Below are 24,715 nucleotides of genomic sequence, written 5' to 3' on the forward strand. Positions count from 1 at the left end.
TACATAGTACACATACCATATTTTACCTTATTGATGTCTTTTAGTGTTAAATGCAAAGCAACATTTGAAAACATTTTTGCACATTTGGACTCTCTTTTACTTGCCAAAATTTCCTATTTAGAAAATGTGGATACATCCTGAGAAATGAGGTCAGAGCTTGGTATGAGAGACTTCAAAAGAACACCTAGTGCTGTGGGAAATAGTGTGTTGATGATTTTATAAGCAGACTGACTCTCATTATATCTATGGATTCAGAAGCGATCACGCCTGAACAGTCCCTCCCCACTCTAGTGGTCTTTCATCATGATCTCAAAGCACCGAACAACTATTCTGAAAGTGAAAATTACCACGGTCCCATTGGAAAATCTTGATTTCATTTGGGGTGTGGGGAACAGGAGCATGAAAGAGACAGTTAATCAGTTTACAATAGGTCCATGGAAGTAAAGGGAAAGTTTTGAAATCACTTTCATTCATCCTATGTATTTTTGACCCATTTTTTTGGTCTTGGAAATCCTAATGAAAATGAATTCTCCTAGAAAAGTTAAACAATTTCCCACTGTGGCTAGTTTTAGGTCTGAGTTAGGATTAGGACTCAAAACATGAAATATCATTTGGAGGTAATTCTGTGGCATGCACCAGGAAGACACAAAGCCAATGTCGGCACCTCCCGCCTAAGTGAGGGAGAGTGATACGAAAATTACCACTCCAACAACTGCAAGTTGTCCGCCACCTTGCAACAACAAGGATAAAAACATTGTACGAGCAGTGAACAGAGCAATGTGCCGGTTGTGTCAGATCCACTCACATGAAAAGAGGGTGCTCTCCATACATCTGCTCACCAACCTTGCAGGTCTCCAAGAATCCACATTTCCTGACTTCTACCCTAGGGTGTCTTGCTCCTACACTCATTCTAATCTGCTTCACTGTGATGTGGAAAATTCTGGACATAATCTAAAATCTGAATGCCTACTGAGAGTCTGTGACTGATAGTCTACTGCATGCTTCATATTTCTTTTTAAGTATTAGAGGACAAAGATAAGGATCTCTGGAAATAATGTTTCCAAGGCTTTTGTTTTCCTCTGTAGCTTCAGAGTGGACATTATACTGAGGATAAACTAATGGGATATGACAAATATTAAAAACAGTAGTCTCAGTAATTGGAAAGTCCAGAAGAAAGGTTGTATTTCTAGCAATATTTGCAGGTAAAAATGCTGAAAGTTATCTGGTCCACCTACTGCTGACAAACATCTATCATCCAGTGGCATGTAGGTCAAAGTGGAGGAGGACGAGAAGATATTGTTCCCTCTTGTCTACCTACTCCCCAACCGTGCCTGGTCAATACACTGGTATCAGGTAACATTTCCCCTACTAAAAAAATAATAATAAAGAAAAGTGGCACACTGCTACTTGTTGTTATTTCTTTCCCATATAATGACTGTCATATAATACAATACATATTTCCTGACTGAATGAATGGATAAATGTGTATAAATGAATGGTGCAAAGAGTAAGTAAAAAAAGTAGGAATGTAGAGTAAAAAGAGGAGAACATTAAAGGTGATAAAACATAAAAGGGTCAAGGAATGAGATTTATATAGAGGAAAAGACTCTTGCCAAACGAATTTTAGAACCAGGAGGGATTTTGAATTTCTTATTTCATTCAAGGGTTGGATTAGATCATCTAAAGAAAAGCGATTTTTTTTTAAATGGCATATCAGGCAGAGCTTGGATTAAATCTAGACCTCTTAACTCTTCATTTCATATCCTCTGTAATATGCAATGTGCAAGCAGGAGGTTCAAGACCAGGTAATTAGTGTGGACTCTTTCTTATTAGAGTCAATGAATGGCCCTAGGGTATGGGTCCTTAAAATAGCCCATACACTTCTGCAGTCCTGGGTGAAACACTAAGGAGAGTAATTTCTACTAAGGAAGATCCTACACAGCATTGGTCTAACTCATCATTTTAGTGATGCCAAATGAAACTAGCCAAAAATACCCAATACGTACCCATCTATAGTGAGTATAATGAGTAACTGGGTTAAAATAGTTGGTACAGAGGAAGAGGAATGTATGTTTTCCTCACAGTCCATTTCCTTAAGGTATTTCTGAATTCTGGTAAAAGAATTCAAGCATGGTAAACCTGGAGCTATTGCAAACTGATACCTCACTCATTCAAGATATATTGAGTGCTTATTATGTACCAGGAACAAGAATACAAAATCCAAATATGACCTCAGATGACTGTAGGGAGCTGTTAGGCAAATCCTAGTCCTTTGAAACGTGAAAAGTGACAGTTAAAGACATTTAACATTATAAAATCCACTTGCCTGAACAGTTTGAAATTACTTTCTCCTCTACACATTTTATTAATATAGGTTCATGGGAGTGTTTTCAATCTGCAAATACATTCTTTCAAAGTATAGCAAATCTCAAGTAATTGTACTGGTTTGTTGCTCTGTCTAATTACCATAGAAACTAAACTATTCCTCACCACAATACAATTTTCCCATTGTGTTTAAGGTTGGTAAATCAGCATAATCTGATATTCTAATGCAAACACTTGGTAGAGAAACCCAATTCCGCTGCAAATTTTCAGAATGTGTTAAAATTGATGTCAATGTCTCAGTAATTTCGCAGTTTAAAAAACAGTTAGAAATGTAATGACTACACTACACTTGATTAAAGCATTTACAGCTCTAATCAAAAACTGACAGCAAGATCAAAGATGTTAACTTAAATCTCTCCTCTAATTATGTTTAAAATGCCACACCTCAGGCCTGTCTCTCCTCTTCTTTTTCAAACCAAATTCTGCTTAAGAAAGATCTAACACTTCTTAACAGTTCATTATCCAATAAAACTATTCAAAGCTTAAAAGCAATCTACACAATTAGTCAGGACCTCAGGGAGTCCACCGGTAGTCTTTATTACAGGACTTCATATTAAAACACCTTAATTATATTTGTCAAATGGATTTCATTAAAACCCATCGTCACTTTAATTTTCATATTTTGACAGTGCTGGCATAGGCATTATTACCACCTGCCAGGCTAGGAACTACAACAAAATTGTCAAATTCCTTCAAATCTTAACCAGTTTCTTTTGTACCTGATGGTTTTCCCTTTGTAGAGAAACTCTCACAATTAGGAGAATTAAAATACCCCTACTTAAATTCTATGCAGAATATATATATATATATATATTTATATATGTTTCTTGCAGGTGCAGGAAAAACAAACTCCATTCGTGTGGGGTTGCCAGGTGCACTTCTCAGAGAGGGCGATGCGCATACTTTGCAGTGCATCTGAATAGCAAAGCCAGACATCAAACAGAATGCACTATGATTCAATCACATCACAACCATCAGGACTTGAAAGCCAGGACATTTTTTTTTTACTTCCTATTCATTATGCTGCCATATTTCATAAAATATACGGTGTTTCTGGCCATTCACTTGAGATTCAATTGTATTTTCATTTACCACTGCGACTTAGACTATTGAAAAAGCAACTGGAAAAAAAATACATATATCCCTTTCTTTCTAGCTATGTGATGTTCAATGACTACAGTGATGCAATGTTTATAGCATTTTTCTAATTCATGCAGTTATGCAACTTTAGGAAAACAGAGGTGTGCACAATAATAAGCAAAGCATTTTTTTTCCTGGATTTTCTGTCTTTGGTAGTATATGTAATACAGAAAGAGAATTTCTCGATAGTCCCCCTTTTAGACTGTGGCACATAAAATTATATTTTTTAAGTGTTGGAGATAGAACATGAATAGTGAAAAAGGATAGTTTTTTTTAAAAAACCTAACAGATTCATAAGATACAACAAAGGAGAGGGGTTTCTGGCTTATGTCGAATACACTTCAGGGCTTTGTACAATGATCTCAAGAGTAATAATCACCTTCCTTTATGAATACTTTAAGTCGGAATAAATGGTCTTGGATTATTTTGAGTAAAACCGGAATTTTAAAGATTTTCTCACAAAATCACAAGACAGTGAAAAATCATAAATGGTCACTGACTTGTATGTCTCAAAATGTAACATAACTGAAATAGAAAGCATACTCGAGAATTATGCATAAGGAAAATGCATTTAAATACAGTTCCAATGTCATTGCTGCCTAGAAGCCTTTCATGATTAACCTTTCTGGAAATGTTTCTTTTCACTCTGGACTCAAATCAACTCATAATCTATACTACGATTATGGCACATATCCTACGGCTTGATGTTTTTGCTCTCTCTGCCAGACCTTAATGCAGTGCCTAGCACTGGGCACATAATGTCTGTCTATCAAAGAACGGTTGAGTTCATGTCTATTTCCCCCATCAGACAAATCCCTCATGGTAGGGAAGAAGTCTCGGTTATTTGGAATACAGATGCATGCATGTGCATACACACATACACACACACACAATCACGCACACACACACCCCTAGAATGTTTATGGGAGTGTATGTGCTGATATACTAATTTTATGAGTAGAAAATTTATTTTTCAGATCTCCAACATTCATAAACTAAATTCAAAATAAAAACGATCACCTTCTTTTAAAATGTTTCTTTAGTGTTGCCATAATCTTGAGCCAGGATTCCTTCACCTTTATCTCACTTTGCCCTTGCTGTCATTGACCCTGTAGCAATTCTGCTTAGGGTGGCTGACAACTGATGGAGCTGATGACACAGGGACATCAGAGGAACACAACACAGACGTTTTGCAAGGAGCTTCCCGGCTGCTAGAAAGCACATTCCATTGCAACCAGTCAATAATTTATTTGAAGCCATTATTATTAATAATCACAGAACACATGGATTGTCCTCATTAGGAAAAAAATTGGAACAATCTACTATTTTAGAAATGCTCCTAGAGGGACACTTCAAAAATGAGGCCAGATGCGGTCTGCATTCTGGAATATTTGAAGTTGATTTGATATAAATAGAGGCCTACAGAAACCCTGCTGACACAAAAGTCACAAGGCACATATAAGTTTATGAATACTGCATTTATTACATTTTAAATGCAATACATGTTAACTTGGTGCTCCTAGAGTGGTTTGGGTTATTTGTGGATCTTTCTGTGCTATCAATTTCTGTTCAGTGGCACCAAGTCCCAGTAATTCACAAAGGCTAACATAACTCCTCTCTTTTTGTTGCCCATTTGTGTTTAAGGGGTGCAAGCGTAGGAGCTGGCCTGCACACCAAAAATTAGACATGATTTATACAGTGCACTGACACAGGGACAAACGTGGTTAGTAAAAGAAACCACTTTGGGCAGCATAAAAAATATAACTTAAACTATGGCTAATCTGGTGCTCTCTCTGAGAATGGTTGGTTAGACATTGGTGAAGGTGGGGCTGGTGCTGTGGGTAGCAGGTTAAGCATCTGCCTGCAGTGCTGGTATCCCATATGGGTGCTGGTTCGAGTTCTGGCTGCTCCACATCCCATCTAGCTACCTGCTGTGGCCTGGAAAAGAAGCAGAAGATGGCCCAAGTGCTTGGGCCCCTGCACCCATGTAGGAGATTGAGAAGAAGCTCTTGGCTCCTGGCTTCAGAATGGTCCAGCTCCAGCTGTTGCAGCCATTTGAGGAGTGAACCAGCAGATGAAAGACCTTTCTCTCTGTCTCTCCCTCTCTCTCTCTTTGTAACTCTGCCTCTCAAGTACACAAATAAATCTTTAAAAAAAAAAAAAAAAGAAAAAAGAAATTGGTGAAGGAGCACCTGGAAGGGACAGGGATAGTAAAGGAGGAGTTCATTGAAGAGTGACGTGCTGCAAATGAGGCTGTGCTAAGACTGGGACCATGTCTATGTGGTCACACTGCTACTTCTATTCCTTCTATTCTCCCCTCCTGGGTGCATGTTGCCATGCACATCATCACCTGGTCCCTTGCAATGGCCTCTTAAAGTCTCTCTAAATCCTCCAGGTTTGAGCCCTGGTTGGGGTCCTCAGTGTTTTCACACAGGGCAAAAGAAGCAAAGTGGTTATACCAGTTTTACGCTTATCCACCGCTAGCTTGGCTGCTGGAGGGATAGGGTGGTAGGGAGGTAATGTGAGACATGTGGGATCACAGGAGCCTGCAGGAGGACTGCAAGTAGCATTGCAAAGGCTTCAAACTGCTTGATCAGAGAGAAAGCCTGAAGTGTTCGACTGACAGCTCAACAAGCCTGCCCAGATAGTGCTTTTCCCAACAGAAGAAAATCTGTGACTTTTGCTATCTCAGTCCTCCCTCCCCCAATCCTCCTACCTCTAACTGCCACACACACACACACACACACAATTTTAGAATGTTCACTTTAAAAAACCTATTGTTGCTTCTGTGATAGTCAGAAGACAATAGAACAATATTTACTATTCTTTTGAAGTTGTACAAAAGCAGTCAGTAAGATTATGCCTCACTGTCCAATGCTGGCTCCTTCACATGGATTACTTTGGATACTAAACCACAGCATTTGTCAAATCTTTCTGGAGCATAGGAGATGAATGGCACAAGATCTGTTTCTAAACTGAGCCCTGTATTTTGCATTCCGACTACCCTCAGGGCTACTACTCTTTTATATACAACATAATACTGATTCTCTTTAAATAAAATGACTGCCTAATTCGACAGTTACCAAATGATAGGCCAAAATGGAAATTCTTTAGGTCTATTTTTCTATTGGGAATCAGCATTGGAGCCTTTAACACAGTACATATCTATATCATTTCAGTTACTAATAGAAGTGAACAAATCACTTACAAAGTACAACAACCTGATCCACTATTTACTTCTTGATGGAGGCTAGTAGGGTTTTTTGGTTTGTTTCCTGGAGCACTGAGATCCTCCGTACCTACCTCCAGGTTCTGCGATGCCTGCTTCTTGAGTGAGCTGATCTACTGATTCTTCACTGGAGGTAGGGGTAGAGGTGGTGGCAGTGGGGCCAAGCTATGCTCAACATGAGATTTTAGTTAGAGTCCAAGTCTAGCTGCTACGGTTTCAAATTTATGCTTGTTTTTTTAAACTCCCCCTATGTTTCATTCCCAAAACAGTAGGATTTTTATGTTTCACAGGTAGATCATATCTTATTGGTGTCGATGGCTATTGTTATTTAAATGTACCCTAATATGACTTTATGGCATCTCTTTATTAGTTTTGCAATGTAAATACAAAATAAATAGATTTTAATATGCTAAAATTTTTGATGAGCATTTAAAAATATACACTATTCTTACATCTCATAAATTTAGTTCTCTGGGTAAAGAAAAATAGTGTTATATACTTATTTTAATTCCAAATGGACTATGGATCATTATGCTTCATGGTCCCCAACACAAGGTGGAATGCAAGGACTATTCCTAATTGCCTGGTGAAGAACAGCTGCACAAAGGAGTTAAATGACTTTCCTACTGTCCCAAGTGAGGCCGAGAACCATGAAACAACACTTTGTCTCCCCAGCTAGCTTTCTGTCTTCAAAGCGAAGAACTAGCATAGCTCATACTGGAAATATGTATAGTTTTTGGAACCTCCAGCTGAGAGTCAGAGATTTCAAACAAACCTTTATTTCAACAGCACCAACAAAATAACTGTTAATACTAAGCTGCCTTTGGATTTTTATAAAATTTCATGTTATACACATACCTTTTCAATGTCAGTTTCTTATATTCCAATATCAATTTATAGGTAAAAAGAAGTATTGTCATGCCTTCAGAACCTAAGCAACGATGATGTTTTCAGTCATTCTAGGGCTTTTAAACTTAAAACATCAAAAAGTCACAAAATGTTGGTTCTTAAATATTTCAATGAATAAGGTAGTTCTTTTCATATATATCACTGTTACAGTTCATTAACAAGTCGGTTGTGAAACTTGCAGGTCTGAGTATGCCAAAATGATGAAGTTAACATGAGATGGGAAATGCAACATGTTCAAAGCCCTGCCCATTTTGCAATTTGCAAATCGCTGTTAGATGTATAGAATAACTATCCAGTTAGTAATTGTCTATGTGATTCATCAAAAGAATAAACATCAGAAAATCAAAGTCTCCTATAAGTCCAAAAGCTCAGTATTTAAATAATATTTTGCTTTTTATGGTTATGTCAACTTTGATTATACCTTTTAAATTGTCAATGAAATTTGGTAATAAAAAGGGAAAGCCTTAATTGAAATGCTTGTAAAATCCTCTTACTTGGAGAGTTTGTGTGAGTTGATTAATTAAGAGACTTTCACAGTTTTCATATTGATTGCCTTTGTGTTTCTGAACTTTCTGTCGCTCATGTGCAGGGTAGAAGTAAGAAATTCTGGATGTAACAAGATGCAGGATTTCTCACACAGGCTTCCACTTTGATAAACGGAGTGTTTTTCCCTCCCTTTCTGGAGTATTTCTCTGTTCATTTTGTAGAAAGAAACAGGCTTTTAAATGCTGATCGTTTTACCCCAAATCATAATTTCACCAAAAGCTTTTAGCAGGTATGATCTATCTCTAGTACAGTTTTTGTTTTACTAAACTGTCTACAAACAGAAATGGGGAGGGGAGGAGACAGTGGCAAGAAACACCAACCTCTTCTGCTAGGACTAAGCCAGATAGAGACGTTAATATCTCTGTTTTAGATCTCTGTATCGGTAGTAGAAAATGTTAAATGGTAGGAAATGATAGGAATTTTCTGCCTACATTTGGGTGTTAAAATAGATTGGTGCTGTGATTTTCCAGTGATCATGAGAAAGAAAAAGGTGTAAGATATGGCAGTTCAAGTCTACTTAACACTAAAATATTTCCTGATAGTATCACTAAAAAGTGTTTTACGAAATTGTAGGTAACAGGTTCCATTTCAAAATGATGAAAACAAAATTAGTCTTTAGTATTTTTGAGTGATCTTTCTCCAAATAAATGTTTAGGGTATTGTGATGAAATTAACTGAATATTTAAGATGCTGCTAGAAGGTAAAATAACAATTTTTAGGGTGTCTTTAGAAGATAAACTTACCAAATTTTCTAGTTAGTTTGTTTAGGAATTTTCCCCTGTACCCAGACAAGATACTTCTCTTTTCTTTTGAACATTTCAGCATATTTGTCCAGCATTATTTTTTCATTCTCTTTTATCCCCGGGGCTCTCAATGTTTAAATAGCTCCCTCCCATGTAAAGCTTTGCACCGATATCGATCAGCCTAGGCTGGAAGCTACTATGAGGCATTTTCAATAATCAGCCCAGCTGTTCAGAGAGCTTCTTGAATAAAACCCTTAGGTAAACAGCATAATACACTGAGAACTCTGCCAGCAACCAGACCTTCTCAGCAATCTCAAGGATTGCTACTAATGCTTGTCTAAACAAAGAACTTAATTCTGATTTTAACAATGGAGGCTATAGGGTAATTCAAACAAATCCCATCTTTGATTCACATATGTGGAGACTATAAGGGGTTCCTCCACCTCCTACATGCTTGCATATCTGATTAATTCCAAAGCTCTATGTGTCAAGTAAGCCATTTCTGCAGAGCCAAGAAACAACTGTTATGAAGGCAATTTTCTGGAATTAACATTTTATCCTTTTATCCTCACATTCAGATCTAAGTTTATTTACCTGGACCTTTTAGGTCAGTTTTATGAGTATTATCTGCCTTTATGTAATGTGCAGCACAGAATTAAAGGTGCAATTACTTATTTAAAATTTTAGTTCACTTTTTAATTTCTTCTTTCCTTAAGAGTTAAATGTTAAAGAGACACTTTTACATAGCAGCCCTAATAATGATTTCCTGCTGATATGCAACAAGGGAACCTTAAAAGAGCACTGAAAAAAATGACAGTATATATAAAGCACAAGGCAAAAATAGCATTAGGTTGCCATGTAGTGACACCCATAGCGTTCACACCCTTCAATGGGTGAAGAACAAACATCATAAAAGTAAATAGTGCTTCAAAACAGATGACACTTGTATGATCTTGTGAGTCCTCAAATTGTTTTGCTTCTAGAAAAAGAACACAAAACCAAATAACATAAACAATTTCTAATGTTTCTACTGGAACCATTCAAAGAAGCTTTCAGGTCATTATTTAAGTTGAATTAAACATATTTGTCTGGTTAAGTCTATTCTGAGATAGACTGAGTTGACAGAGGCCTCTAGGTAATGGAAGAATAGACCAGCCTTCTGACAAATAAGAAATTTTAAACATTTCCTCTGGTTTATGTCCCACCCCAGATTCCATACTCACGGCAGTAAATCTGAATGATTCTGTTTTCTTGTTGGTCTCTCCTCCCACCCCCACTCCAGCAGGTTTATTTGTTTTCTCTTTATTTTGGGAGAGGATCGGTCTGCAGCATTGAGTCTAAACCAACTGCATCCTGTCGTAATATGCCAAGGATGACAGACTCAGTCTCCACCCTTGATGGAGCTTATACTCTGGAAAGATGGGTCTCTCATCTCCACCCCAGCACATTGCCCAAGTGCAGAAGAAAATCAAGGAGCAATTATAATAGGTACAAATGATAACATTAAATATTAATTGCAATTATGTACCCTTATATATAAAAAAATCCTCATACTGAAAAAAAAATGTCTACAAAAACAAACATGGTCTACAAAATGCCCCTACATAAACATTATCATATGGAGGAGATGGCTGTAGTGAAAGACTTGGCCTTGACTCTGACAGCTATTCATCCAAAAATGAATCCGGGCAGAATACCTTCTGTGAGCAGAGCAATTCACTCTCCCCTCAGATCTTGCTCCCTGGCAGGTGCCGCTTGCTCACCTCACCCTATAATTATTGGCAGTTCATGATCTTACCTTGTGTTTCCTACATTCTCCAAATAATCTCTCGAGAGTCTCATTCACTTCCATGGTTTTTAAATATTATCCTTGTTCCTATGCTCAAGCTTTGTTAACCTATTCCAAGTTTTACCTCCTATTTCCCATTACTTGTAGGACATTTCACTCTCATTATCCTACCAGTCCCTTAAATTTAGGAGGTACAAGATGAAAATCCTATCTTCTTACCATGTGCCTCCTCCCATAAGTCAAGGTTAAGCAAATCAAGGGGGATTTCCGGGTCTGTCACAATTCAATTCCTTTAAAATTTTTAGTTGCTTCTCATGTCTCACATTTGTGTCTTCTTTTCCATTCCTATTTTTGTACCATCTAACACTGACCAGCACAAAAGCCTCTTAACTGGTTTCCTTCCTTGCCTTCCCTGTTTACAACCACTGATACATGTTGATGGCTTAATTTTCCCAAACTCTTCCTTAAACACCACTCTGGCCATGATTACCAAGAAAAATTCAAGCCCCCAGCAAGCTTTAATAACCTTTAAATCTAAAAACTTTGTTAGGCTTCTCTCCTAATTCTCTCTAGCTACAATTCCGGGTTTCTCAGTCTGGGTACCTGTTGATATTTTGGGCTGGATAATTCTCTGTGCATTGTAGGATGGTAGAGCAGTCTGAGGCTCTACCGGGTAGACCCCAGTAGTGTCTCCGGATACCATCAGATGTTCCCTGGGGGCAAAAATTAGTCCTGGCTGAGAACTACTTACCTGGTCAGACAGCATGTGGCCACCTCTGAGCCTTTGCCCAGTTCACTGTCTGGAATGCCTCTCAAAACTCAACTCTTTACAATTTTTTTAAAGATTTTATTTATTAATTTGAGAGGCAGAGTTACAGACAGAGAGAAGGAAAGACAGAAAGTTTGTCTATCCACTGGTTCACTCCAAATGACTGCAAAGGCTGGAGCTAGGCTCATCTGAAGCCAGGAGCCAGGAGCTTCTTCTGGGTCTCCCATGCAGGTGCAGGGGCCCAAGCACTTGGGCTATCTTTCACTGCTTTCCTAGGCCATCAGCAGAGAGCTAGATCGAAAGAGGAGCAGCCTGGGCATGAACTGGTGCGCCCCCATTGGGATGCTGGTGACGCAGGCAGAGGCTTAGCAGGCTACACTACAGTGCCAGTCCCCACTCCCTACAGTTCTGCTCACTGTTCCTGGTTCCTGTAGCTGAAAGGCTACATCTGTCAGGAATTCTGCATTTGCCTGTTGCGGTGGAGGCTGCTTGCCTCAGGCCTGCTTTCACCCGACTCCCGGTGTCTGTGTGGTGACTCTGTGCCTCTTGCCCCCACCACGCTCTTCCTCTCAGGAACGAGTTGTGGGCAACATCTGCCCACAACTAAGAGGATCTCTTTCTCCACAAACTCTTAAGCACTGTGTCTTGCCTTAGCAGCACTCATGTTCCTGCGTGATTCTTTCTGCTAGAACGAACACTGCTTGAAAGCAAGAACTGTGTCACCTTTTATTCCTCCCAGGTGAGTAGTACAGTGTCCAGCTCATATAATGAATGAAGACACTAAAAGTACCAGCTTTCCAAATTTTGCAGTGAGAGATGACAACAAGGGTGCAGCAACTCAGGCAAAGGACCTTAAGAGACTCAGTGAATTTGCTTCTCTGTTGTTTATTTTAAAGGACAAGGAAGACACAGAACAACTCTAACCACTCAACAATCTACGGTTCATCCATCCTCCAGAGAAACAAGCAGACAGGCTCTGAGGGAGGCAATGGGCATGGGCTGTACGCTGCCAGCAAACTTAGTGAAAAGCAGACAAAACAGCGTTAAGAAGGCTTAACCGCCTTTCAGCACATAGCAGGTATATAAAAAAGCCATAAGAAAGTTTACAATAAAGAAAAGAATGTGGAAGAGTCAGAGTCTAAAAAGATAATTACATAGACAGTTTTAAACAACCTGTCTAATGGAGAGGCTGAGTGATTAAGACAAACAGCTTGCCAAGCTACATGGTTCACAGGGACATAAATCATAAAAAGTGGCAGACTCTCCAGAAAGGTCAGATAGATCACATTTAGTTTTTAAAAAGGGGAAAACGTGAAATTCATGCATTGTGTGTATTTGTGTGTGGTGTGTGTGTGTGTGTGTGTGTTGAGTTATTGGTAGAGAATACTATGATATTGATAAACTTTGGAGAAAGAAACCATGTGTATTGTCAAGTGACTTAATACTTGAGGCACAATCCAAAGCACAAATTAAATAGCACTGCATCGTGTAGTCAACACCATATGAGAGGTGCCTTGAGGGCAACACACACTGCTGCTAATGCACCAACCAAAACCTGGATAATCAGGATCTCAAAAGAGGTGAGTCACCCAGAGGGTCTCTGTAGGACCAGTCTAGTTTCTTAGCCTTGAACAGATGTGGTCTTGCCAAGGGCAAGGAAAATGGTGTACTACTCCACAAAGTCAATTCCAAATGCATAAGTCACTGAAGTCTATTTCTTATGGGATAGAGGCTGAGGAATGCAAGTAAGGATGCATCAAAACTTTTTAAGTGGCCAACTGCTTGTAATGAAAAGGGAAGAAAGCCTCATCAACTTTGGATAAAAAAGTGCCTAGATAAACCACTGAAAAAGGAAGCCTGAAGGAACTTTACTTTAAAAAAAAAACTAAAAAAAAAAAAATTATTTACTTAAGAGGCAGAGAGACAGAAAGAGAAAGCCTTTGTCTGCTTGGTTCACTCCCCAAATATCTGCAATAGCCCTAGGCTGGAACTGAAGACAGAAACCAGGAAGGAAGTCAACCAAGGTCTCCAACTTGGGTGGCAGAGACCTAACCACTGAGCCATTGCTGCTGCCTCCCAGGGTCTGCGTCAACAGGAAACCGGAGTCAGACGCAGAAGTGGGTATTAAACCTAGGCACCTGGATATGGTATGTGGGTATCTTTTTTTTTTTTAAGATTTATTTATTTATTTATTAGAAATCCAGAGTTACAGAGACAGGAAGAGATAGAGAGGTCTTCCATCTGCTGGTTCACTCCCCAGTGGCCACAACAGCCAGGGCCAGGCCAAGTGGAAGCCAGGAGCCAGGAGCTTCCTCTGGGTCTCCCACATGGGTGGCAGGCGCCATCTTCTGCTGCTTTTCCCAGGCCCTGAGCAGGCAGCTGGATTGGAAGTGGAGCATCTAGGACATGAACTGGTGCCCATATGAGATGTCAGCATTGCAGGCAGCAGCTTTACCTACCACACCACAGCACTGGCTCCAAGACATGGGTATCTTAATCCCTAGGCAGAATATCACCCAGAATCTTTATTTTCTCAGTTAACTGTGATTTGTTTTTCTTTTGTTAATTGATGGCATATTCTGGAGTGAGTCCTGCTTTTTGTTTTTGGCCTAGAGCCAACTTGATAATGTTAGTCAAATAAATTACTTGATTAAAATGCTAAGTGTGAGCTCTTGTACACATGAAATGAGAATCAGAGGTCCGCACACTGGGATAAAATGAAAATGGACTGGGCTGGTGCTCTGGTGGAGTAGGCTGAGTGTCCACCTGCAGTGCCAGTATCCCATGTGGGCGCCAGTTTGAGTCCTGGCTGCTCCACTTCCGATCCAGCTCCCTGCTAAAGGCCTGGGAAAGCAGAGGAGGATGGCCCAAGTGCTTGGGTCCTTTACCTGCGTGGGAGACATGGAACAAGTTCCTGGATCTTGGCTTCAGATTGGCCCAGCTCTGGCCATTGCAGCCATTTGGGGAGTGAACCAGTGGATGGGAGACCTCTTTCTTTCTCTCCTTCTCCCTGTCTGCCTCTCAAATAAATAAATATTTAAAAAAATAAAATGAAAATGGTCTAAAATTGGTTAGAGAGTCCACATACCTCTCTCAGTGACATATTTACATAATCTGGGTCTTCCATGGATGGGAGACCTTGATTTCTGTGGCAATGTCCTTTGCCTCAGCACTGTTACCCTCCATCTCCTCTTTGCCTTTTGGGCTCCCTGGATATCCTGTTGTGTCGCCTAAACCTTGTGCTTTGCCTGTTGTTTGTTTTCAATGTTTGGAGATCACTTAGCCTTTTTTAGCGTGTAGGGTGGGGCTTTATTTTATTGTCATAGGCTAACACAGGGTAGACTGAAGTTATGGAAACCACAGCTCTGGCATGCTTGAATAAAGCATGCAGCTCTCACCCGCAAAATGGAGAATTCAGAGGTTTGATTCTTCATAGGCTTCTGGTGAGGCTTAAAGAAGAGGATTACTTTGTGGAGATTAGTTCAGTGCCTGGCACCTAGGGAGTACTCAGTTAATGGGACCCCTAATCCTCTCACTATTATTGTGCTGGTCCTATACTCCTTCAGGACCTGTTATATGTTCCAGATGAGGCTGAGGCTCTAGAAAACTGATTCTCATCCCCATTAGACCCCTTTTGATGACACATATTTCTCCATGCCCCTTTACTTTAGGTTGAAATGAAATTCAAAGCTAAAAGAATCTAGATCCACAATTAGTAGCAGAGCTAGGCCTAGATCTCTTACTTAAAAATTAATATTCTCAGCCATAAAAAGAGTAAAGTTCTGACACATACTTTAGGATAGGTAAATTTTACACTATGTAAAAGAAGCCAGAATTCAGTCATATATTATAGGAGTCCATTTATATGAAATATCCAGAATAGACAAATCCATTGAGACAGAAAGGATACTGGTGGTTGCCTGGGGTTAGGTGGAGCATGGAATAGGGGGTGGGTTTCTTTTTGGAGTGATGCAAATGTTTTGGGATTACATAAAGGTGGTGATTACCTGACACTGTGAAAGTACCATACATCACCAATCTGTACACTTTAAAACAGCAAATTTAATGGGATGTGAATTTCACTTCATTAAAGATAAATAAGTAAAGTTGAAAAATCAATGTTTCTCTAGACTACGCTCGTATCAATCGGAGTTCCCCAATGTACCAAAGAGTAGCATAACAGTATGATCTTTCCCTATGGTTTCTCATATTGTTGTTACAAATATGATTTTATTACTTTTCATTTTCTGGTGATTGTGCAAGGAAGATAATGCCAGAAATCTAGAGTAAACAGAATTTTGTGGGGGAATGATTATAGGTTAAAAAAGAAAATTCAGGCATCTTGAATGGAACACGGTGATTTTCTATTCATTAGTTCCTACAAGCTGGAGTCCACGCTCTGTACAACAGAAATGCAATGGAGTCACAGGAACACAGGCTGAAATCCTGAGTCCATCACTTTACAGCGATACAGCAAGTAATTCCAGTTCTCCTAGCTGGGAACTCCCGATGTGAAACACGGAGTAGTAGAACCTCCAAACCTGGGCCCCTGGAGGAAGTCATTGCAGTGATTTACATAAAATGTCTACAACAAAACTTGATTCCATACTAGAAAATCAGTTCAGCTTCAGGCACCCGACTGTGGTGTTTTCCCAGGAAGCTTACTAGTGGCTCCTCAAATTCCCCTCAGAGGGCCAGAGAGGTGACCCGGTGCAGGGGAGGGATTTTCTTTCTGAAACGGAGGACATTTTCAGCTCCGGGAAAGAATTTCAGAGTGAAGACTTTCTTTGTTCAGTAACTCCATGGGATGCGCTGTTCTGTGCAGATCAGAAAGCGGAAGTGGTGGGCAGAATATATTATGCATATGCATGTGTTTATAAAATAACAAGTTCTCTAGAAGGGAACCCCTACATAATCGAGTCTGTCAGAAGAAAGACTCTCTGGAACCTTCATCTTTTGATCAGCTGGGAACTAAGTGGGCATTTCAAGAAAAAAACAAGCACCTTTAGGCACAATTAATGTGTTTCTTTAATATACTATGATTCTTACCTCTGCTCTCAGTTTAATAGTACAAAACAATGTTTTATAAAAAATATTGAGAAAAATAATCTTCATTAAAAACTCCAATAGTCACACAGTTGAACACTGTACTACACAGTGACATGTCTGGGAGATTTGATTCACTGGGGAATGGAGGCATACAGGAATTATCTGCATCTAAACCCTCCCATATTGGTAAACTACCCAGTTTAAAAACAATAAAGTTACAAACTGTAGCCACAGGGAACTCTGCAAGCCTGTCAACTTGCTGGAAGCATTCTTTTGAAAACTGGAAAAGAGGCAGAGATTCTTAATTACTAAACTGCTGCTGTAAGCCCTCATTTTTCCAAGAACAATTCCACATTACATACACATTCATTCCCAAACAGAGTTTTATACTGGTTCATCACGGATGCTGTTCAAAAACAAGAAGCCCCCTCCTACAGAAGGAAGCTTACTGGGAAGATGGACATCTTTCCTGATGATTCTTTTTCTTCTCCGTTCCAAGGAGGGCAAAGCACAGAAAAGCCTCTTGTTAAAACTATCTTCCCAAGAGCTTTGTGGTGGGGAGACAGGGGATAGGAACAACGAGGGGGAGTTGAGGAATAATGTGGACGGAAAAATCTTAATTTTTTTTTTCTGTGAAAATCCAAAGGTGCTCCATTAGGGGCTTGGTAATAAGAAGGAGTGGGGTAAGAGAACTTTCTGGCACCGTTTTCCCAAGGAGAAACAGGAATCTCGGGTTTAAAGGCTCCCTGTACAGGGCTGGGAGCTACCCTGAGGCGGCCAGGTTTGCAGTCATGACGACAGGCACTGGGCGAGCATCCAAGGGCTCTGAGGGCCGCAGTGACATCATCTGTTACCTCAGAAACCATCCACTTGGCAAACCATCTGCAGGACACGTGTCCATTCAACTGGCAACACAGAGAGTCTGCCGGGTCGCTCATCACAAGTGAGTTACTCGGACTGGAAAAGCAACATGAGGGAGTTCGTGGGTCTTCTTTCAGTGTGGGAACTGAGAAATCCAGTGCACCAAAGGGGATCAGCGGAATCGGGTAACCCAAAATGAAAGCTTTATGTTTGAAAAAAAAAAATCACTCTGTAAATAATGACACAATGATAAGCATCGAGAAAAAATTTGAAGGATTACTCAAAACGTCAGCAATGGTTATCTGTAGGTGATCCAGTTTTCTCTATATTTTATAATTAAGAGGAAAAGGTTGGTGTGGGCGTCTCACCTGGTGGTTAGGACACCAGTTAAGAAGCCTGAGTCTCACTCTGGAGCCTGGGTTTGATTCCTGCCTCCTGACTCCGGCTTCCTGCTAATACTGAGAGGCAGTGGTGATGTTTCCAGTAACTGGGTTTCTGCTTCCTCATAGGGGTCCCTGGAGAGCATTCCTGACTCCAAGCTTCAGCCCTGGCAAGTATGGGCATCTGGGGAGTGAACCAGGGACTGGGAGCTTTGTCTATCTGTATCTATGCCTGTCAAATAAATAAATAAAAATTAAAAACAAAAATTTAACGAAAACCTTACATGTGAAACACAAAGCATACCTTTGATCAAGTGCTTTTGCATACAGAACAACATAAAGGCATCAGCACTGAAGATTAAATGGATGCTCAAATACTAAGACAACAAACAGGCTACAGTTCTCTGAATGAGAGTTAAGTGCTGTGAACCAGTGAAACATGGTCTCTTTCAATAAAGACTTGATTTAAGATTCTTTGGTGGCCCAGTTTCAAATTGAAAATGAATAGGTGAATCTTGCATCTATCTCAAGAGTGGGGAACCTTTTTTCTGCCAAGGGTCATTTGGATTTTATAACACCATCCATGGGTGATGCAAAACTATCAACTTAAAAATTAGCCTGCTATAGATTTATTGAACTTGGAGTCCTGCCTACAGTTGCCTTGGCCAGGTCAGACCAAACAATTTCAGGGGCCTCATAAGGCCCATGGGCTGGACGTAACCCACTCCTGCTATCTCAATGTAGAATGAATAATTATACATTTGGTATGCCAAGGTCTGTTTTTTTTTAATCCTGAAAAACAGCTCTGTATTTCACTGATATGATCCAAACACTTAAAATAATCTCTTTTTGCAATAGAACTATAATATTAAGCCTAAAATACCTATATATCAAGGTTATGATTTACAGGATTTCATTGCAATATTGTTTATAAAGATAAAGCATAAAGAAAATTACCCAGAAATATGTAAATTGCTACATTTTGGCACTGACATATTATAGAAAACTAAGCAGTCACTAAAAAGGAATAATTTAGATCCACATATACAGAACTGGAAGTGCACACATAAATCATACACACACATATACATACACGTATACATAGACACACATATATTTCCATACAGATAAGACATAATAATTACACAGTGAAAGAAATCTCAAAGCATGTACACCAAGAGTTAAAACAGATTGATCATTCTATTCAAAATGTTTAGGATCAGAAGGACTTCAGATGTTGGAAATTTTTTTTTTAAATTTTGGAATATCTGCCTGGACTTTACTGGTTAGTATCGCTAAGTAAAACTGAAATATGAAATGCTTTGCAATCCAAAAATTTTGAGCATCCCGCCAGATTTTCAGAGCATCTCAGATATCAGATTTCAGATTTTCAAAAAAGAATGTTCAACTGTAGTGGTTAAATTGGGGATGGGAGTGACAGATGGATAGAGGGAAAGGGAACGGCCCTGTACCTTTTACTTAAATACTGTATCTTACTTGGACAATTCGCAGTAAGGATGAATGATGGTATGATTGAAAAAACAAATGTTGCATAAGTACCAATTTGTTGAATCTACATAATTACCTAAAAATATGTCTGGTGATAATGCTTAGACATCTCTAGTTTCTCAACTGGATAATTAAAGGTATTTTAATCAATTATAATTTCAATCTCATTATTTCAAGTAGTAGTTACTAAACTTGAGAATGTATAGATTATCTGCCCAATTTGTTAAAAATATAGAATCTCCAGGTCTGTCCTCATAGATTCAGGAATTTTCATTAAAAAAAATTACCCAAGGTGATTCAAAGCTCAACATTTGAGAAACCCATTTGAGATGGAATGGAGACAGGGAAGAATGAATCAACATATATTTAATGAGGACCAATTATCTGCCAGGAAATTGTGGGTAATAAACATTAGATAATTTTAATTAATTGGCCATTAGTGGATGAGTATTTTAGCTAGCTGCACTTGCAATTAATTTGTAAGTAGTTAAACACTATATCAGTCTGAATAGAACAAAATACTCCAGAAGCAAAGAGTTATGATGAAGGCTTTGTGGTTTCACTTGTGTGAATCTGTAAATAATATTACCCTCAATAAAATTATTACATTATGTCTTTATCCATTTATATGGGAGATGGCAAATGCACAAGTATCTGGAAACAAGGACCAGAGTACTGCTCTAACCGACACTGATGGTAGTGGACTACCCATTGGAAAACATTGGTTCTGGCTTCTTTTGCCCATTACATGTCCCCTTCGTGGGGCTCAGTTTTTCCCCGTGTAAGCTCCTGCAGTTGGCATTAGGATTTCTCTGGTCCATCCATCTCCTTTTCTAGTACAAATGCACATGGACGTTTCATTTACATTACAGATGATACTTCTGATACGGTGCCTCCATACGTCACGGTGCTGAGGAGGTAATGGCTGCTGAGGATCTTTCAACGGCTGCTGCTGCTGCTTCTTCTTTTTTTTTTTTTTTAAGATTTATTTATTTGAAAGTTAGAGGTACAGAGAGGGTGAGGTAGAGGCACAGATAGACAGAGAGACAGAGAGATAGACACAGAGGTCTTCTATCTGCTGGTTTACTTCCCAAATGGCTGTAACAGCCGGAGCTGGGCTGGTCTGAAGCCAGGAGCCAGGAGTTTCATCCAGGTCTCCCACATGGGTGCAGGGGCCCAGAGCCGTGGGCCATCTTCTGGTGCTTTCCCAGGCACATTAGCAGGGATCTGGATCTGAAGTGAAGAATCCGGGTCTCAAAAGTAGCACCCGTATGGGATGCTGATGCTGCAGATGGAGGTTTAACCGCTACACCACAGCACTGGCCCCTCAAACTTACACACAGCCGCGCATAAACAAGCGTATTCACAAAGGCTGCAGCCAGCTGAACATATGCATTCAGTGCTTAATTTTACGATAAATATCCATTACAGTAAACAATTGCAAGAGTGCAAGTGAAAAATAATTCTGGGATTATCTGGTAGAAAATGGAACAGAAATGACTGGTCCACAGAATTAAAACAAGAATAACACTGCGAAAGCAGTAGCAGCAGCAGCAGTCACAATCTGGTGATAAAAACTGGTTATGAGGCTCTGAGTTATTTCCAAGATTTTTTCTTCCTGTTATCACACTCATACTTCACTCAGAAGCCTATATCCTGATAAGAACTGTTGTTTAAGGGTAGGTGATGTGGTGCAGTGGTTAAGCTGCCAAGCAGGATGCCCACATCCCATACTGGAGTGCCTGATTCAAGTTTCAGTTTTGCTTCCAAAGAGCTTCCTGCTAATGTGCACACTGAGAGGCAGCCAGTGTTGGCTCAAGTACTTGCGTCTCTGCCACCCACGTTGGAGACTCAGGTGAGGTCCTGTTCTCCTGGCTTTGGCCTGACCTAGCCCTGGCTATTGAGGGCATTTGGAGAGTAAACCAGTGGATGGAAGATCTCTGATTCTCTTTCTCTGTCACTCTGCCTTTCAAACAAATGGAAATAAGTAGATTTTCAAAAAAGATGTTCTTTAGAAAAACACAAAAAGTTAAAAATTGTATATATACATGCATTTATATATGTGTATATATATATAATTTTTAACACCTTTTAAACACCTTTCCTGGAATCCCAGAAGTCTTTAGGTAAAAACGAACCACCAGCAAGCACACACCACCACCCACAAAGGTTTCAAAACGACATCTGGAGAGCAAGGCGACACAATGGCTCACGGCAGACATTTTCCCTTCACATTTCATTCTAGACTAATCAGGTGGCTCAATCTGCCCTGCTGCCAGAATAATCCATACTCCATTTAGCGCTGCTGATGATGGAGAGGAAGGAAATGAAAGAAATGGGATGCCTCAAGAGGATGACAAAGAAAAGATCACAAGGACAGGGACTGCTAATTAGCAACATATTATAAATATTGGTAAGTGCATCAGGCTTTCAACTCTTGAGCCCCGAAGTTCATATCTTAGATGGAAGTGAAAATGTGTTTGTCAGTACCATGCTGGTCTCTTTTCTCAAAAGAAGATGGACAACTGGGAGCTGGGCTGAAGGCCCGTGCAAACAGATCTGCTGCGGCAATGGGTTTCACCGCTTGCTAGTGGAGGCTGCCTCTGACCAGCACAGTTCTCTCTTGCCTCAGTAACTTATTTATAATCAGCTCTTAAAATCTTCAAACCATCTGTTCTTCTAGCAGAAGTAATTTTCCCCTGAACATCACCTAGACTGTTAATCAGAAGCAGGGAACCCTCACCAGTAGTTTTTTCAGTCCTTCCTAAGGCACTGAAGATTTTGAGCAACTCAGAGGAATCCTACAGCAATGGATCGTAAAACACCTCCAGGCTTGAGGTATAAGTTCCAGTGCCTTTTGGGAAGCAGTATTCAATTTACATCCTCAATCTCTTGTTCTGAGACTGCTGGGGATAACATTCCCCTGGCCACAGAGTAGTCGACCCCATAGCTGTTTAAGACAATGATGGGATCCAAAGAGTTCTCAGCCAACAGTCTGGGACAGTGGTCCAAAAGAAAGAAAATATTCACAGGGTGTGGGGGGAGGGGGGGAAGGGAGGGAGGGAGGGGGAGGGAGGGAGAGAGAGAGAGAGAGAGAGAGAGAAAGAAGGGGGAGGGGATTTTAATACCGTGAAAAATACACACACACACTGACTTTTTGGGCTGCTCTAATAAAATGGGAACATGGTGTTTTTAGTCTTCTCTTAAAAGCCTCTAGCCTGTCTTTTTCCTGCTGGATTTACAATGCTAAAAAAGCAAAATCCCAGAAACCTATTTCTGTTTACTTAAGAAGGATAAAGTGTTACCCCAAAACAGAGGGGCCTTTTACAGACATTGGAAAACAAATGGTTTAAGAGCATTAAGATCTACATATCTCTCATGCCAGCACATTTAAAGTCATCAATCAAACATAATCCTGAACATACGAGGTGCAAAAGTGCTAAAAAGGCCCCATTAAAATCCAAGCCTTTTCAGGTGTACCACCGAATCCTGAGAATTATATACAAGCAGAAACAGCTCTAGTTTATACACACAATACCATTAGGGACAATTTATCATGTCTTTAAAAGTGATATATAGTACATTGTGAAATTGCTTATTAACTCCAGAAATAACAAACCCAGCTTGTCTAAATGCACTTGAATACCCCTAATTGGAATTTTGAAAACTTAAGTTAGAGCGCATTCTTATTTACATAGCTGAAACTTTCTACTAATCTACCTGCTAACTTGTACTTCAGATTTTTTAATTCATAGTTCTAAACCAGCATTAGAAGTTATGCCTATTTTGACAAAAAATTTTAAGACATTTGAAAGAGGCCTAATATAACAAATGCTTAAAACAACAAAGATTCATGAACAAGTTAGCTCTGGGTAAAAATCTAAATTTTAGGAATTGATTATTATATATTTCAAATCATATTTTTCTTTAAAGACATATCCAGCCTGTACCCTTTTCATGATTTCTCCTTAATCCATTATAAAGAAATGCACATGCAACTGTCTGTAGTTCCAGCTCTTCTACCTGATTTTATTATACCTCTTCTTTCTTTTAAGATATTTTTGATTCTGTAAGTATAAAATTTCATATATAAAAATGCCACTCGTGGTCTGCATTAATCTCTACCAAAACCAAAGCTAAAATCTGTAGATGAAATAAGCAGAAAAAGCTCGGAAGCCAGGACAGACCTTGCCATACCTGCTGTGCCTCACGCCAATTAATGTTTTTCATTTTTATTTATTTGAAAGGCAAAGTTAGAGGAGGGAGAGAGAGAGAAAGATTGATTCAGAGAGATCTTGCATCCACGGTTCACTCTCCAAATGATAGCAACAGCTGGGGCTGGGCCAGGCTGAAGCCAGGAGCCAGGAGTTTCATCTGGGTCTCCCACATGGGTTCAGGGATTCAAGAACTTGGGCCAACTTCCACTGCTTTCCCAAGCCATTAGCAAGGAGCTGGATCAGAAGTGGAGCAGCAGGGACATGAACCAGTGCCAGTATGGGAAGCTGGTGCTGCAAGTAGTGGCTTTACATGCTATGACACAAGGCTGGCCCCTCAATTAATGTGAAAACTCTAAAAACAATTGCATTCTGAGGTCTATCTCTGGGGCACAGGCCCAGTCTCCAGTTTGGCTTTTAGGCATATGGTTTGGCTTTCCGCAGTTTTTTTTTTTTTTTAAAGATTTATTTATTTATTTATTTGAGAGGCAGGGTTACAGATGGAGAGGGGGGAGACAGAGAGAAAGGTCTTCCACCTGCTGGTTCACCCTCCAAATGGTTATAATGGTCCGAGCTGGGTCAATCTGAAGCCAGGAGCCAGGAGCTTCTTCTGGCTCCCAGCAGGTGCCGAGGCCCAAGTACTTGGGTCATCTTCTACTGCTTTCCCAGGCCCCTGGCTTTCTGCATTTTGTCAGTATGTTTTTGTGCTCACAGTTTGGTGGGACTGCCGCATGCTTAATTGCAAGATTGTTACCCTGCATGCAGAAGACCTTCCCATCAGTGACCCTGCAGCTGACTCTCCAGCACAGCAGAATCAGTTAGAACAAAGCACCCAGACTCACTCTTGATTCCCATACCTGAAAAATAATATAATTTATGTGCTAACTCAGCCAACATTGAGTGACAGAATCTGTACCTTTTTTTTTTCTTTTTTTGACAGGCAGAGTGGACAGTGAGAGAGAGAGAGAGACAGAGAGAAAGGTCTTCCTTTTCCGTTGGTTCACTCCCCAATGGCCACTGTGGCCGGCGCACTGCACTGATCCGAAGCCAGGAGCCAGGTGCTTCCTCCTGGTCTCCCATGGGTGCAGGGCCCAAGCACTTGGGCCATCCTCCACTGCACTCCCGGGCCACAGCAGAGAGCTGGCCTGGAAGAGGAGCAACCGGGACAGAATCCAGTGCCCCAACTGGGACT

General features: G+C 40.0%; 1 protein-coding gene across 12 annotated transcripts in view; it reads right to left on the reverse strand.

Annotated features, from left to right (window-relative positions):
- The window catches only part of VTI1A (vesicle transport through interaction with t-SNAREs 1A), a 378,509-nt gene that overhangs the window by 169,554 nt on the left and 184,240 nt on the right, over positions 1-24,715 (reverse strand). For 2 of the 12 annotated variants that reach the window (XM_089314029.1, XM_089314028.1), the window contains one exon: positions 17,947-18,032. The exons of the other annotated variants lie outside the window; for them this stretch is intronic. In XM_089314029.1, coding sequence (XP_089170155.1) covers positions 17,962-18,032 — 71 coding nt within the window. In that variant the 3' untranslated portion in view covers positions 17,947-17,961. Of the gene's footprint in view, positions 1-17,946; positions 18,033-24,715 lie in introns of those variants that run through there. 12 annotated transcript variants of the gene reach the window in all.

Source organism: Oryctolagus cuniculus, chromosome 15 (assembly GCF_051225735.1).
Source record: "Oryctolagus cuniculus isolate XC-2025 breed Fujian yellow rabbit chromosome 15, ASM5122573v1, whole genome shotgun sequence".
Classification (NCBI taxonomy): domain Eukaryota; kingdom Metazoa; phylum Chordata; class Mammalia; order Lagomorpha; family Leporidae; genus Oryctolagus; species Oryctolagus cuniculus.